Raw genomic sequence first — 13,442 nt, 5'->3', positions numbered from 1 at the left:
AGGATGGAACTTTCCCTCCAAACCCATGACAGACAGGTAACATCAGTGCTGTATGTAACACCTCCCCTCTTTATAAGTTGTTTTGTAGGGGGAAAGCTAAGGTGCTTTTCACCAAAAAACAACCTGGACCCAAAACATACAAAAACAGTCATATAATAACATACAATACCATACTTACTTATACTTACACTCTATTAGGCATTTAAACATTTACCATTTACAATACATCAAGTTACCTTTATTCATACAAACCAAACATGTTTAATAAACAAGTACATTTAACCTTTGGTCACCAAAATATATACATAGTCCATGTTTCTTTTGCCGTCTTCATTCTTCAGGTCTTCTTGACAAGGTGTCAGCAACACAGTTCACTGACCCTCTGACCACCTTCATTAATCATTAATTATTTAGTCATAGTCTTGCAGGTTTAAAGCCCACCTCATAAGTTTACTATTGTGGGTTTTCATTGTCTTTAACCATTGCAGTGGTGAATGGTCAGTGCACAGAGTAAAATGTCTTCCCCAGATGTAAGGCTTGGCCTTCTGGATCGCGTAGACTATGGCCAGGCACTCCTTTTCCACGGTTGCCAAATGTCTCTCACCTTTCTGGAGTTTCCTACTCAGGTAGGACACTGGATGCTGGTCACCATTTTCATCCTCCTGGCAAAGAACTGCTCCTACCCCGCTGTTAGATGCATCGGTGTAGATGATGAACTCCCGGTCGAAGTCTGGAGCACGCAGCACTGGATAGTTGATGAGGGCCTCCTTCAACCTCTGGAACGCCTCCTCACAGTCGCTGGTCCACGGGATGCGGTCATCAGTCTTCTTCCTCGTCAGATCGGTCAGCGGAGCCGCAATCTCGCTAAACCTCGGGATGAACTTTCTGTAGTAGCCAACTAAACCAAGAAATGATTTGACTTTTTTCTTGGTGTTGGGTCTGGGCCAATCACGAACTGCTTCTATCTTGGCCTCTAGGGGTTTTATCACTCCTCCCCCTACTATGTGACCCAAGTATTTTATTTCTGGGCTACCCATCTGACACTTGCTCTCTTTGCAGGGCCCAGGCCAAAGCACTTCCTCCCCTGGGTTAAAGTGCCTCTCCCTGGCTTTCTGGTCATCCCAAGCTTTCTTTCTGACCTTTTGAGCTTGCAGGGTCTCTGCTGCTAGCTCTAGGTTTCTCTTTAGGTCATTCCTTAAAGAGTCTATATATGTCACAACATCTTGTGGGTCATCCTGGGTGATCTGCTCCCAATTTTGTTTGATTAAATCGAGTGGCCCTTTCACCCTTCTCCCAAACAAAAGTTCAAACGGACTGAACCCGGTACTGGCTTGTGGCACTGATCGATAAGCAAACAAAAGGGATTGCAGCTTCTGGTCCCAATTGTTTGGATTCTCAGCCAAGTAAGCCCTAATCATGCGCATTAGAGTCCCATTGAACTTCTCAGTTAACCCATTACTTTCAGGGTGATAGGCAGTGGTTTCCTTGTGTTTAATTCCACAGATTTGCCATAACCGTTTCATGAGCTTCGATGTAAACGATGCGCCCAAATCTGTGATTATTTCTGAGGCAAATCCCATCCTGGACATATACCCCACCAAGGCATCTGCCACTGTGTTAGTTTCAATGTTAGTCAAGGGTATGGCTTCAGGGTACCTCGTGGCATGGTCCACAATGGTGAGAATGAACCTGTTCCCCCTCTTTGTGGCCTTGGGCAAAGGTCCCACAATATCCACCCCTATGCATTTGAACGGAGTGTCAATCACAGGCAAAGGGCACAACTTTGCTTTGGTCCTGTCGCGGTTATTCCCCTGCCTTTGACACACATCACATTGTTTACAGAACTCTTTGATCTGCTTCCCTATTTCAGGCCAGTAAAAATTCTGTGTGATTCTCTGCTGTGTTTTGTTCACCCCTAAGTGCGCAGCAAACATGTCAGAGTGCCCCCTTTGTAAGATCATGGGGCGATACTTTTCAGGTACTACTAGCTGACTTCTGATCCCATCTCCCCCTTTTGAGATATTCCTCAGGGACTCCCTATATAAAATTCCCTTTTTCTCTAGAAATCTCACTGGGGTTTCAGGTGTTAGCTGGGCGTCTGTCACCTTTTCAAAACATTTTTGGAGAGTGGCGTCTGCCTTTTGCTCTTGGCCAAATCTGCTGTCTGTGGTTAAGGTTTCCACCACAGCTTCGGAACTCCCCCCACCTGCTTCCGTCTCGGGCTCATCATTACCCCCCTGAACTGTCCCCGTGGTGGCTTGTGAACGTGTAATCACTAGCACTCGTTTCACATGTTCAGCCAGGTCATTTCCCACGAGCACGGCTGCTGGCAGAGTCGATGAAATCGCTAGCCGCCAAACTCCCCTCCAGCCTTGAAAGTTCATAGGTACCTCAGCTACTGGCAGCGAGATCACCTGTCCCTCAATCCCTGCCACCTTTATGCTCTCATTCGGGATTATATACTCCCTAGGAATAATATCTGGATGGCACAGGGTCACCTGGGAACAAGTATCCCTTAACCCCCGATACTGATGGTCAAGTATTCCTACGTCCACCCCTGCTGTTTCAAACAACTGAGAATCTGTTCTCACAAGTAAGCAGTGCCTGACCTCCACAAGAGGACCATTTTCCTCAGCCTGATCAGCAGATGTAACTGTTCCAGATTGAGTAGCCATGGCAACAGGCTCCCTCAGTGACAAGGAGCTTTGCTCTTTCTGGACACAGAACACAGCTTTTGGCTTGGTTCCACTCGAATCATGAGGCACATTTCCTTTTAGCTGCTTTAATTTCTCACACTCTGAGATTAGATGGCCCTTTCCCTGACAGAAATAACATTTCCTGCTGTATTTTGAGTCTTTCTCCTCTTGTTTTGGTTTTCCCTCCAAAATCTGAGGTCTTGGTTTCATGTCTGAGGGTTTCCCTTCACCATGGGCCCCTCCCCCTTGCTGGTTTTTCCCTGGTCCCTGAGAGTACTTACTGTAGGTTTCTTTAGGTTTCCCCATCGATTTCCCCTCACCCAAGGGCTTTCTTATTTGGGAAATAAAATCTGCGATCTCGGCCGCTTCCGCCACAGATTTCGGTTTCCTTTCCCTCACCTGGAACTTCAGTTCCCCATGCAGGACTGAATAGAACTGTTCCAGCGCTATCAAGTCTTTGAGCTGCTGAAAGGTCTCTGTCCCCTCCTGAGCTAGCCATTTCTCTAGCAGCCTCACCAATTGGGCCCCCACTTGGGTAAAAGTCTGCTCTGGTTTCTTGGTGAGTGACCTGAATCTTTGCCTCAGCTGTTCCGCATTTATCCCATGTCTGGCAAACACCAGTTTTTTAAACTCAGAGAAGTCTTTTAGCAGCTCCTCTGGCATCTCTGCATAGACTTCTGCCAGGCTGCCACTGATTAAAGATCGCATAATGGTAATCTTCTCAGTTTCCCTTACTGAGAAGTCCACAAACGCTCTTTCCACTAAGGAAAAGAACACCTCAGGGCAATCTCCCTTGTGGTACACAGGGAATTTCTTCAGGTCAGCTTTAGACAATTGGCCCCCCTCAGAATCCCTATTGTTATTATTGTTCTGATTCATCAGTTCCAGTTTTCTTAACTCAAACGCCATTTTCTCTCTCTGCAATTCCAATTCAAATTGTCTTTGCCTCTCCCTTTCCCTTTCCTGTTTCTCTTCCTTTTCCATAGCAATTTTCTCTCTCTCTAATCTTTCTTCTTTTTCCAATTGCCTCATCCTCAGTTCATGCTGTTGGGCTATGAGCATTTTCCTGAGTTCTGGGTTCTGTTCTCCCGTGCTGTCATCCTGCACTGAGCCAAATTCATCCTCAGAACCTTGGTCAACCTGGGCTTCCCTCGCTTCACCCATTTCTGCCATTTGGCTTCGAGTCAAGGGCATAATCCCCCCCCCAGAACAGGCTGCTTTCAAAAGTCAAGCCTCAAAATAAAGCGACCACTTTTTTTTCTTCTCTTTTGCCTCAGAACCAGCTTTCTATAGATTGCTGCTGTTCTTCAGCACTAACTTGCAACTGTTGCCAGCCGGAGTCCTCCCCCCTCTGCTAGGCCTCTCAGCAGACAGGCTAGATCACTTCTACTTCCCACAGTTTTGCCTCAGCTTTTTTCCCGCCAAAACAGGTTGCCTCAGAGCTCCCTAATCTAGTCCCCAGTTGGCACGTTCTTCCACTAGCGCACCTCCCCGTGAGGTACGCCTAGAAGATTACCTACGCGCTCTCAGATTGTCCCTGACTAGACCCCCCTTGCTCTGGGCACACTTGCCAAGGCTTTGCTGGACCACTGGACAACTGGACCAGTCGTATCCCACACGCTGGACACCAATCAATGTGACAAACCCCAGACCTACTGGGATATGCCACAGTTTCACTAAGCCGCCACCAACCATTCCCTGTAAGGAGTCACACAGGAATGGATTTTCACCAAATAAAAGAATAAGGTTTATTTAAAGAACACACAGGGAAAATAAAATGATCAAGTGAATAAGATACAGTAACGTGGCTTAGTCTCAATCATACATACACTCGTTTGGTTCACACAGAACACCTTTAAATAAAGCACAGACCCTGAACCTATCAGTTCTGGCTTCCCATACAGACACCTGAACCTATCAGGTTGGTACTGACTGACACACAGTAGTACCCTGTCTGACACACAGACTCCCACTCAAGCTTCTTCTCTCAGCTTCTCCAGCTTCTAAACTTCTCCACACACGCTCCACATATATATACAGTACAGCCCCTCCTCCCGATGTCCCGCCTTCCACTCCCCATAGGATGGAACTTTCCCTCCAAACCCATGACAGACAGGTAACATCAGTGCTGTATGTAACAGTTGTTGTTATAAATATAAAATCCCATTAGACAAAGATTTAGAGAGGAATTTCTGAAGGAATATGAGAGACACAAAATGACTGGAATATGAGATAATTTTAAAGCCCCAAGATGATTAGAACATGATGCATGGAATATGTGACTGCCTGTATATTTCAGTCAATCAAAGCCTTTATTGGCATATACTGCCTGGATTTAATCCTAAACCCAGAAGAAAGAGGAAGGCAGGTGCTGGCCTCCATAGTGCTTGCTTCAGCTGAACTGTTTGTAAGACTTTCCACCATCAACTTCTCTTTTGGAAGGATCCTTTTAAATTATCATACATCGAATTATAATAAATCTATTTGAATTCATAAAAATAATATGATTTGAATATATTTTTTCACTGAGTACTATCTGAATGAGTCAAAGCTTTACTTTTAAAGTCAAAGTGGACAAAGTCTGTTGTTCTTTGTATTGATACATACTGTGTATTTTTTTCCTTTGCCTCATCCTACTTACTGTTGCTGGTATAATTCAGTAGCATAGAATGTCTGGCTGTGGAGCCGCAGGTTAGATGTTCTAATCCTCACTGTGCCTCCTGGGACAGAGACAGTTAAGATAACCTGGAGAGTCCGCGTGTCTGTGCAACCTTAGGCATGCTGTATAGTCATAGAGTGCCATCCGAAGGAAAGACTAATAAACCAGTGCTGAATATTTATATCTAGAAACCTCCAGAAAATGTTACCATGAGTCAGAATTGACTTGATGACACAGTATTGTTATTATAATGAAGTTTGTCTCACTGGTGGATGGCTGATCACTTGTTTTTTTGTTATATATTCTTAGATACCATGGCCATATTGACTGAGTGCTTCCGGTAGATTTACTAAAAAGTAATTATTTCAGTACTGATAGGGTATGGTTGCACCAAAAGAGGCACAGAGAGCTTGATTTTTTAAGTTATCCTTAAATATGAAATTTACATGGAAATACTTACATCCACAGCTGTCCATTGATCATGATTCTAGCTTCTCTTGCAGTTCATATTAGAGGTTTAGCTAAATACCAATCCCTTCCTTAGCCTGCATATTAAATATTTTGTTTAAAAACTTAAAGACAAAGGAGTTATATTTGTTTAATCTAGTGTTATGAAATAAGGTTACATCAAATATGCAATTTCTTTAAACCAGCTACTTTCCTGATTTCATTAATATGTTTATGGGTCTCCTTCTCGTTGGACTTAGACCATGTTAGCATATAGAGCTCTGGCCACCGTGAGACTAAGGATTGAAAAGGGGAGCAAATTCATTGTAGAGAATCAGAAAAGAAAACAAAGTGAGGGTGTGTCTACATTGCCCAAATAATGTGATAGTTATGCCTGAATATTATTGTTTTGATTCATGTCACATGCTCTTTATGTCACTGCTTCCATCCTCATGCAGCAGCCACAACTGAACCGGGTTGACTCTGTCCAGGGGAGTACATAGTTCTCTAAATGGCTTTAAATAGATCCAGAATTGGACTTTGATCTGCCTATGGATCTGTCTTGACTCTGTATGCATCCTGTTCTTTTCCATAACCATCTTGTCTGGAGTTTTTTCTTCTTTTTATAACTCTAAGTGGCATAGCGTTGCATCAGTGTTGCAGACAAAAAGACTCCAGCACTTATGTGATGCAGCACTAAAGTAGAACTGTTAATTTAAATATTTTTTAAAAGGCAAACAGTTCGGATAGAGGACATAATTTCCCAATGGGATAGCATCTTGCATCACTTCAAACACATCACCAAGACATCAACCAAAAACAGGTATGAGCCCTGTATTTTAGAGTGACTTGAAATAAACAACCTCCCAATGGGTGCTAAATAGCAAAACTTCCTTGAATAATTGCTTGTTTCCTCCACACTTTCAATAACATTTTGTAGTCAGGAAATTTTGAATCAATTTGCATTGTGCTAAACCCAGAGCAATTGGAGGAGTATATTTCAATGTAGTCAGCCTCTAAGTCAGAAATATACTATACTGCTTTCTTATATAGCATAAGCTGATGTTTTTACAGTGTGCTTGCATAGCTGTCTAATGCTGTATTACAAAAATGAATTCAAAATAATTGATAGTGTGAAAAGTTTAGGTACTTTGACAACGAATAGTCTGAAATCAGAATATGTCTAATTTCTTATGGATAATTGGTATTGGTTTGTGTACATTACAGTATTTTGTGTTTTAAACCTAGATCTTCCATCATTTAACTTTAATTGACTTGGCAAGATGTGCTCAAGTTAACCGAACTTGGAAAGCAATGACACAAACCGGCTCAATATGGAGCAATGTAAGTAAAGATGCCACGTGTAAAACACACCTTCAGGCAGGCAAACATGGGGTAATACTTGAGATACAGACATCCTCATTCTGAGTACCTGAGACCCCAATTTGTGAATAGTACCAGAACCATTGAGAGGCAGTATACTGGGTACAATGTAGCCATGCTTCATGCAGATCTGGAGGGCTACAGTACAAGCTGCCTCAAGTGTTGCAAAAAATTGTTGATTGGCAAATTCCTCTTCTCTCTCCACTGACTTCTGTCTGGCCAGCTAAAGTAAATTCACCCAAGAAACTAGACTTCCCAGATGCTTTTTCACACCAGATCCATACAGATATTACTTGCTGTGTGGTTGCACCCTCAGAAAACTCATAAATCTGGGCCAGATTGTGGGAGCTATGTAATGTAGTCTTACTATTAGGAGAACTTACGTATCATTCCAAATTCTTGTGTAATGCCAGCACAAGGAGGAATGGTCGAGAGCACAATATGTCAGATGTAATGTACTTGAGTCTATATTGATCTCTTAGCTAAATGGGTAAAAGACTGTCAAGAGAGCATGAGAAAATGATATATGTATGATATATAAGAAAAATATAGGGAATTCCCAGTAATGAACATTCGTAGGTATACATAAAGAATTTCCTTGTTTCTGTATATTTAGTTTAATTCTCTTGAACTAATCATCTGCCCAAAGTGAAGCTACTGCTTCAAAATAAAGCAAATGTAATGAATTGCTAACAGATAGGATGCGCAATAATCTCTGTTATTTCTACAGCAGTATGTTTTATTTTTCAGATAAACTTTTCTGCAGTAAAAGATAAGGTGAACGATACTGTAGCAAGAAATATTTTATTGAAGTGGCATACTAATGTGTTGCATTTAAATCTTCGTGGTTGTGCTACTCTTCATTGGCCTACATTTAAAAGTATTGGTAAGCATTTTAATGTATTATGCTTCTTTTTTTATTTTATTTTTCACTTTCTTACTATGTAACTCTTTTTCTGATGTGTAAAAAACATATTCAGCAAATTTCTAAGCATGTAAAGTGACACACTCTCAGACTGCAGATGTAGCAGTTTATAAAATTATACTGTCTATGGATCATGGTGGTGGGGGATCCCTTTTTAACTGGCATGGGTTAAGAAAAGTGGGACTAAAAACTGCTGGTGGCCATTCAGTTTGAGAATTGTGAGCCAGTCTCATTGTAAACTAAGCTCTGTTTGTTTGACTTGGAGGATAGGAACCAAGGGTGGAACAAAGTATAGATGACTTCTCTCTGGTTCATATTTAGATTATAAAATTATTAATGTGAAGCATCAGTGTTTATCTTTGCTTTGCCAGCCTAGCAATGTTATCTAGTTTGTGCAGAGCAAGAGGAATGCCTTTCTCTAACATCCATTTTCTGTTATGCACCAGTTGTTTCTGAATTTCTTCTTGTGTCTTCAGCCTTATAAACAGGCTGGACTTCAGGCAAGGGCCACAGCAAGCAGAGAAGGGCTTCCAGTAATATCTAGTGGGGCTTTTTGAGGGCCTTGGAGGTATAGTCACAGGCTAGTCTGCTACAGGTTCTGGAAAACAGCTGTATTCATAGATTAACAATAGCAGATAGCTTGAGTGGTCCTTAGTATCTGTTTCCTTTTTTTAAAAAAATGCAAGCAGATTGCCAGCACGTGAACTATCAGCAGTACTAGTGTTCTTGGTATGTAATGCTAAATTATATTTTTGAGCAATATATTTGAACACCATTCTAGTTTTTTTCCACTCTGAATCTTACTGCTTTTCTCATCAGCGTTCTCCCCTCTGATGCAGATGCATAATATAAATATGGTATCTTTATATAATATTGATATAATGAATATTTTCAGAAGTCTATGAAATTATATAACCTCATACATGTATCAGTATTTCAAATCAAAATAATAACCTCTTCCACATAATAAATAGTATATATTTATTGGTTTTTTATTGTATTTAAATTTGTAATGTGCCCAGAGTAGACCTTTGGTTTAGATGGGTGGGGTAGAAGTCAAATAAAATAAATAAAAAAATACAAATAAGTATTTCCAATTGAATTGTACAAAACAGAATAAAGTGCACAAATATTTAGGCCAAATAAAACCTTTTAGTCTTTAAGATCTACAAGACTCACTGATGTTTTTGCTGAAACAGATTCACATGATTGCACTCCTAGAACTATCTTATGTATGAAAACAGTTTATTTTCCTAATGAAATAAACTGATATTTTTTCCTTTGCAATTGAAATAATGCAGCTGCCTTATGCTTTGTTGCTTGACCTAGTTCTGAGTTTTTAAATTATTATTTAGAGCTGGATTGAACATATTGGTATTCAAGAATCAAAACAAAAAGATTACTTGTGTGTGATTTCTCCACCTGTTTTGACAAATACTTATTACATGTACTTTAGATAAACACCTGGATCCTCTTACATATATTGACATAATTCCCATGATGTATGTTTTTGTGGCAAATTGCTACCAGTTAACAAACTGTCTCTTGTTTTTCTTGCTGGGCACCAAGCGACATGACTGCTGTGTGATGAGGAAAATAAGTGCTTGCTTCTAAAGTGACAGCAGTTTGTTGCACAAAATACATAAATGTTTTGGTAAATAAGAATGTTCTTGCCTACAAATTAATTAATTAATAGTGGCCAGTATCGTAGTGCATAGCTGTGCAATGAGAGTGATGTCACTGGTCATGTCATATTACTGGAATTAAAGAGTTTCATATCCTAAGACTGGGAAGGGAATTCTTTAATTCGTTGCAATCTGCTGTACATCTGATGTCACCCCATTGCACAGTTAAAATTATACAACATGATATTGGCTGGTGAAAGGGAGACATAAAACAATTCTGATTTTGCTGGATGAACCACATTATTTAATGAGTGAGCATTTCATTAAGAACTGCTTATGTAAAGTCACAGCTGTCTTTTCAAAAGCTACTGTACACCACTTCTTGTAGCCAAACTGTTGTTTTCTTTGGCCAGTTAGGAAAATACACAAATCTTTCTATACAGATATGTGCTGCAGCATTTAGGCATTGCCTGCTTTCATATTCCTATTTTGTTCTCTAGTAATTTTATTGACTGTACAGATGAGTATCCTTGGGCTGTTTAAGATTCATTAGATATTTTAATGTAAAGGATGCCATCCATTTTTGAGACATTTTATGCACCCTTGGCTGAAGGGAGGCCCACTGTGAGGTGAAGCACAGGCCAAATGGCGCTGGTGGTCCTCCCTGTTGTAGAGCCAGATAACTTGGCTTCTGGAGCTTCAGGTCTTAAGGCACAGGCCTGCAACTGCTGTATGCGTGTAAGCTTTAAAACCCCTTGTTTCTCTCTTTAGCTTTTCATTCCAGAAACATCTGTGCTTTTCTGTGTCTGTCACCTGCAGTGTCATCCCTTCTGTTCTTTCTACAGTGAGGTTATCTGTGCAACAAAATTTAGAATTTAGGAGAAACCATTTTCATACTGTTTTCTTGTAAGTAAAGAATTTAATAGCTTCTACATATACTGTGGCTCTGGGAGAGTGTCTTCCTCTCATTAGCTAGCTAAAAATTGTTTATGTATAAAATATGTTCTGACACCTGTGAGCCTCCCTCAGCTGGGTTGCCACTTTTTACTACGGCACAATGACTCCTGTCTTCAGATATGACCCTGCTGTTACCAGACTATACACCCAGGGTGTTCCTTCACACTGTTGTCTCCATACATGTAAAACATCTGACCCCTTCTTCCACTTCCATCGGACTTTGAGGAAAATATTTGTCAAAGCCTATTGTTAGAGGTACACTACCACCACCAGTCCCTAAACTGGAAACTTTTCAAAAAGTATATTCCCTCCCTCCCATCTTTTGAGCTATAATGAAGCAGCCAATGTGTGTGTTTATTTAGTAACTGCCATGAGAAAATAAAGACATGTTTGATACATAAAATATTTTTACAAAATAATAAAAAACAAAGGATTTGAGTGACAAAAATTGAAAACAATATAAAGATGTGTCCTGCAGCCTTTTATTTAACCCAAGACAAATCCTAATTTGTCAACATTTATGCAAATCTATACAATCCTAATCCCCCTTCTCTCTACCCATTTCAACTCTGTCTTATTCTGTTCATCACTTCACTTATCTATCTAGCTCCACCCACTGCTCATTACACTTTTTCCAACTTTCTATCTGTTTCTCTCTCTTTTCTCTGACTTCCCCAAGATTCACCCACTCTTAATATAGACCCTTCCCCTCTCCTTGGGCTGGAAAGAATAGCCAATGAAAGTAAAGTTATGTGCAGGCATTTCCCTTACCCTCCCAATAGCCATAATGGTCTTACCAGACACTCATCCAACACTCATCTGGCACTTGACCCATTCATTCCATCCACTCAGTAGTCTTACATACTTACAACGCACAGGCTGAAATGCACTAGTAAACTGCAACTTGGATAGGCCCATTGGATTAATGGGTATTTGGTGAGTCAACTCCTCTGTAAATTCCAATGATTAAAGGAGCCATTTTTGTTGCACCTTTCGACTAGATTTCAGCCAATGACTGAAATCCTGTTGCTTGCTTTGTTACATATGCAAAATCTGTAGCATTCAGTTGCTTCTATCTGGCAATCAGCAAGTTGCTGGGATTCTCAGGGACTTGCATGGCTGTTGCCTTGGCATGCACTCAATAATCCCACTGGGGATTCCTTAATTGCTACCTAGAAGGCACTGAAAGTTACCCCGTTTGCCTTCTGCATAGATAACAAGCAAAAAGATTTCAGCCAGTGTAATTTGTGACATTAGGTTCAGTACAACCTTTTGCTACTACATTTTTTTCTGTAAATGTAAGAATCTACATCTCAGTAATGTATTGGTATTGAGTTAGATTTACCAATAAAGTAAACTTGATTTTGCATATGTTAAGTAATATGACTCTGTCATCCCTGTGCATATTTGGTGACATTTTAAAATGTAAATAATTTCTTAACTCCAGCATGAAAAGCTTAAAGATGAACAAATAAAAGCTATATGTTCAACCTCATTTCAAATGCATATATATTTTAAATAGCTTCCCAGTACTGTGTTAGTCACTGAGTTCATAATCCTAAACACACTTTAGGAAATAAGCTGCATGGAATTCAGGAAGACTTGCTTCTCAGTAACACTGTATAGGATTGCATTGCTTGTCTGGAATCATGTGCCTATACAGATGAAAGTAAAATCCACTGAATGTAATTAATCGACTTCTGAGTAAACATGTGTGGCTTTCATCTTTAAAAGGCTTGAGCTCAGTTCTATGCAAAGGTTCATATTATCGCAGATCATAAACTTCTAAAAGTAATTGCCAAACGTACAAACATGACACAAGACAGATTAAAAATTGTAAATTTATAACAAAAGAAGTAATGAATGCCATACTGTGATTAATAATTACAAAAATATATTCACAGACTGTGTCTTATGAACAAAGACAATAACAAAATATATATCTATATATAAATGGGTTTTTCCCCCTTACAAAAATGTGAGGCTTGATTGTAACAGTGGACAAATTAACCTATTACAGTGACAATTACTCCATGTTTCTTTCCTGTTTGCACTGGGTGTTCTTTGTGCCTTTCCCATTCTTCATCTTCTGTGTCCTGTTCAAATGTGTCTGGGTAAATGGAGAGCTTGTCTTTGGGACACTCTTCATAATAACTTCTGACATATTTTCCAACACGCCATCCTTTGTATTCCTCAGGTTTCCTACATTCTAGGCCATTATAATGAACACTGTAGTGGTGCTTCAACCAGTAGAAAAGATAGTGAATATTGTAGTCACATCTCCAAGGGTTTTCTCTAAGCCACAGTACTTTCAAAAAATACAAGTCTTCTAATACCCCATACTCAAAATTTTGCAGGGAGTTGTTTGAGAAATCTAATTCTTCCAGGTTGATGAGACCTGCAAAAGCGGCTATTCAAGAAGAAGTAGATACTTGAAATGATGAATAAATTATCTACCTTCTCTGCTGCTTAGAAGAAATCTATAATACTATTACATTATAAACATTATTAGTATATTGGCTTAATAATTTAAGATGTTAAAATAATTCCAGTTATTTGAAACTATGCTTATCTGGAGAAATATGGTTCAGAATAAACCAGGATCTTAAACCATAATTTGAAGGTAGTTTAACTCAAGAAATGAAAGTCCTGAGATATAGACCGGGCTCCTTCATGGATTGGTGCAACAATGAAAACGAAGAATCCTAGTGCTGTACAGCAATCAGTGAGTGGACCGGATGGTTCTGGGG

At 40.0% G+C, this 13,442-nt stretch overlaps 2 protein-coding genes across 7 annotated transcripts in view; one reads left to right on the top strand and one right to left on the bottom strand.

Annotated features, from left to right (window-relative positions):
- The window catches only part of FBXL13 (F-box and leucine rich repeat protein 13), a 94,017-nt gene that overhangs the window by 18,867 nt on the left and 61,708 nt on the right, over positions 1-13,442 (top strand). For all 5 annotated transcript variants that reach the window (XM_020790023.3, XM_073000700.2, XM_020790025.3 and 2 more), the window contains 2 exons: positions 7,051-7,146; positions 7,936-8,071. In XM_020790023.3, coding sequence (XP_020645682.3) covers positions 7,051-7,146; positions 7,936-8,071 — 232 coding nt within the window. The remainder of the gene's footprint in view (positions 1-7,050; positions 7,147-7,935; positions 8,072-13,442) is intronic.
- Positions 12,520-13,442, bottom strand: part of LRRC17 (leucine rich repeat containing 17) — a 28,260-nt gene continuing 27,337 nt past the window's right edge. For both annotated transcript variants that reach the window (XM_020790026.3, XM_073000701.2), the window contains one exon: positions 12,520-13,102. In XM_020790026.3, coding sequence (XP_020645685.3) covers positions 12,699-13,102 — 404 coding nt within the window. In that variant the 3' untranslated portion in view covers positions 12,520-12,698. The remainder of the gene's footprint in view (positions 13,103-13,442) is intronic.

This window comes from Pogona vitticeps, chromosome 5 (genome assembly GCF_051106095.1).
Source record: "Pogona vitticeps strain Pit_001003342236 chromosome 5, PviZW2.1, whole genome shotgun sequence".
NCBI classification, from domain to species: Eukaryota; Metazoa; Chordata; class Lepidosauria; order Squamata; family Agamidae; genus Pogona; species Pogona vitticeps.
Note: the sequence above shows the minus strand (reverse complement) of the source record. Positions and strands in the feature narration are given on the sequence as shown.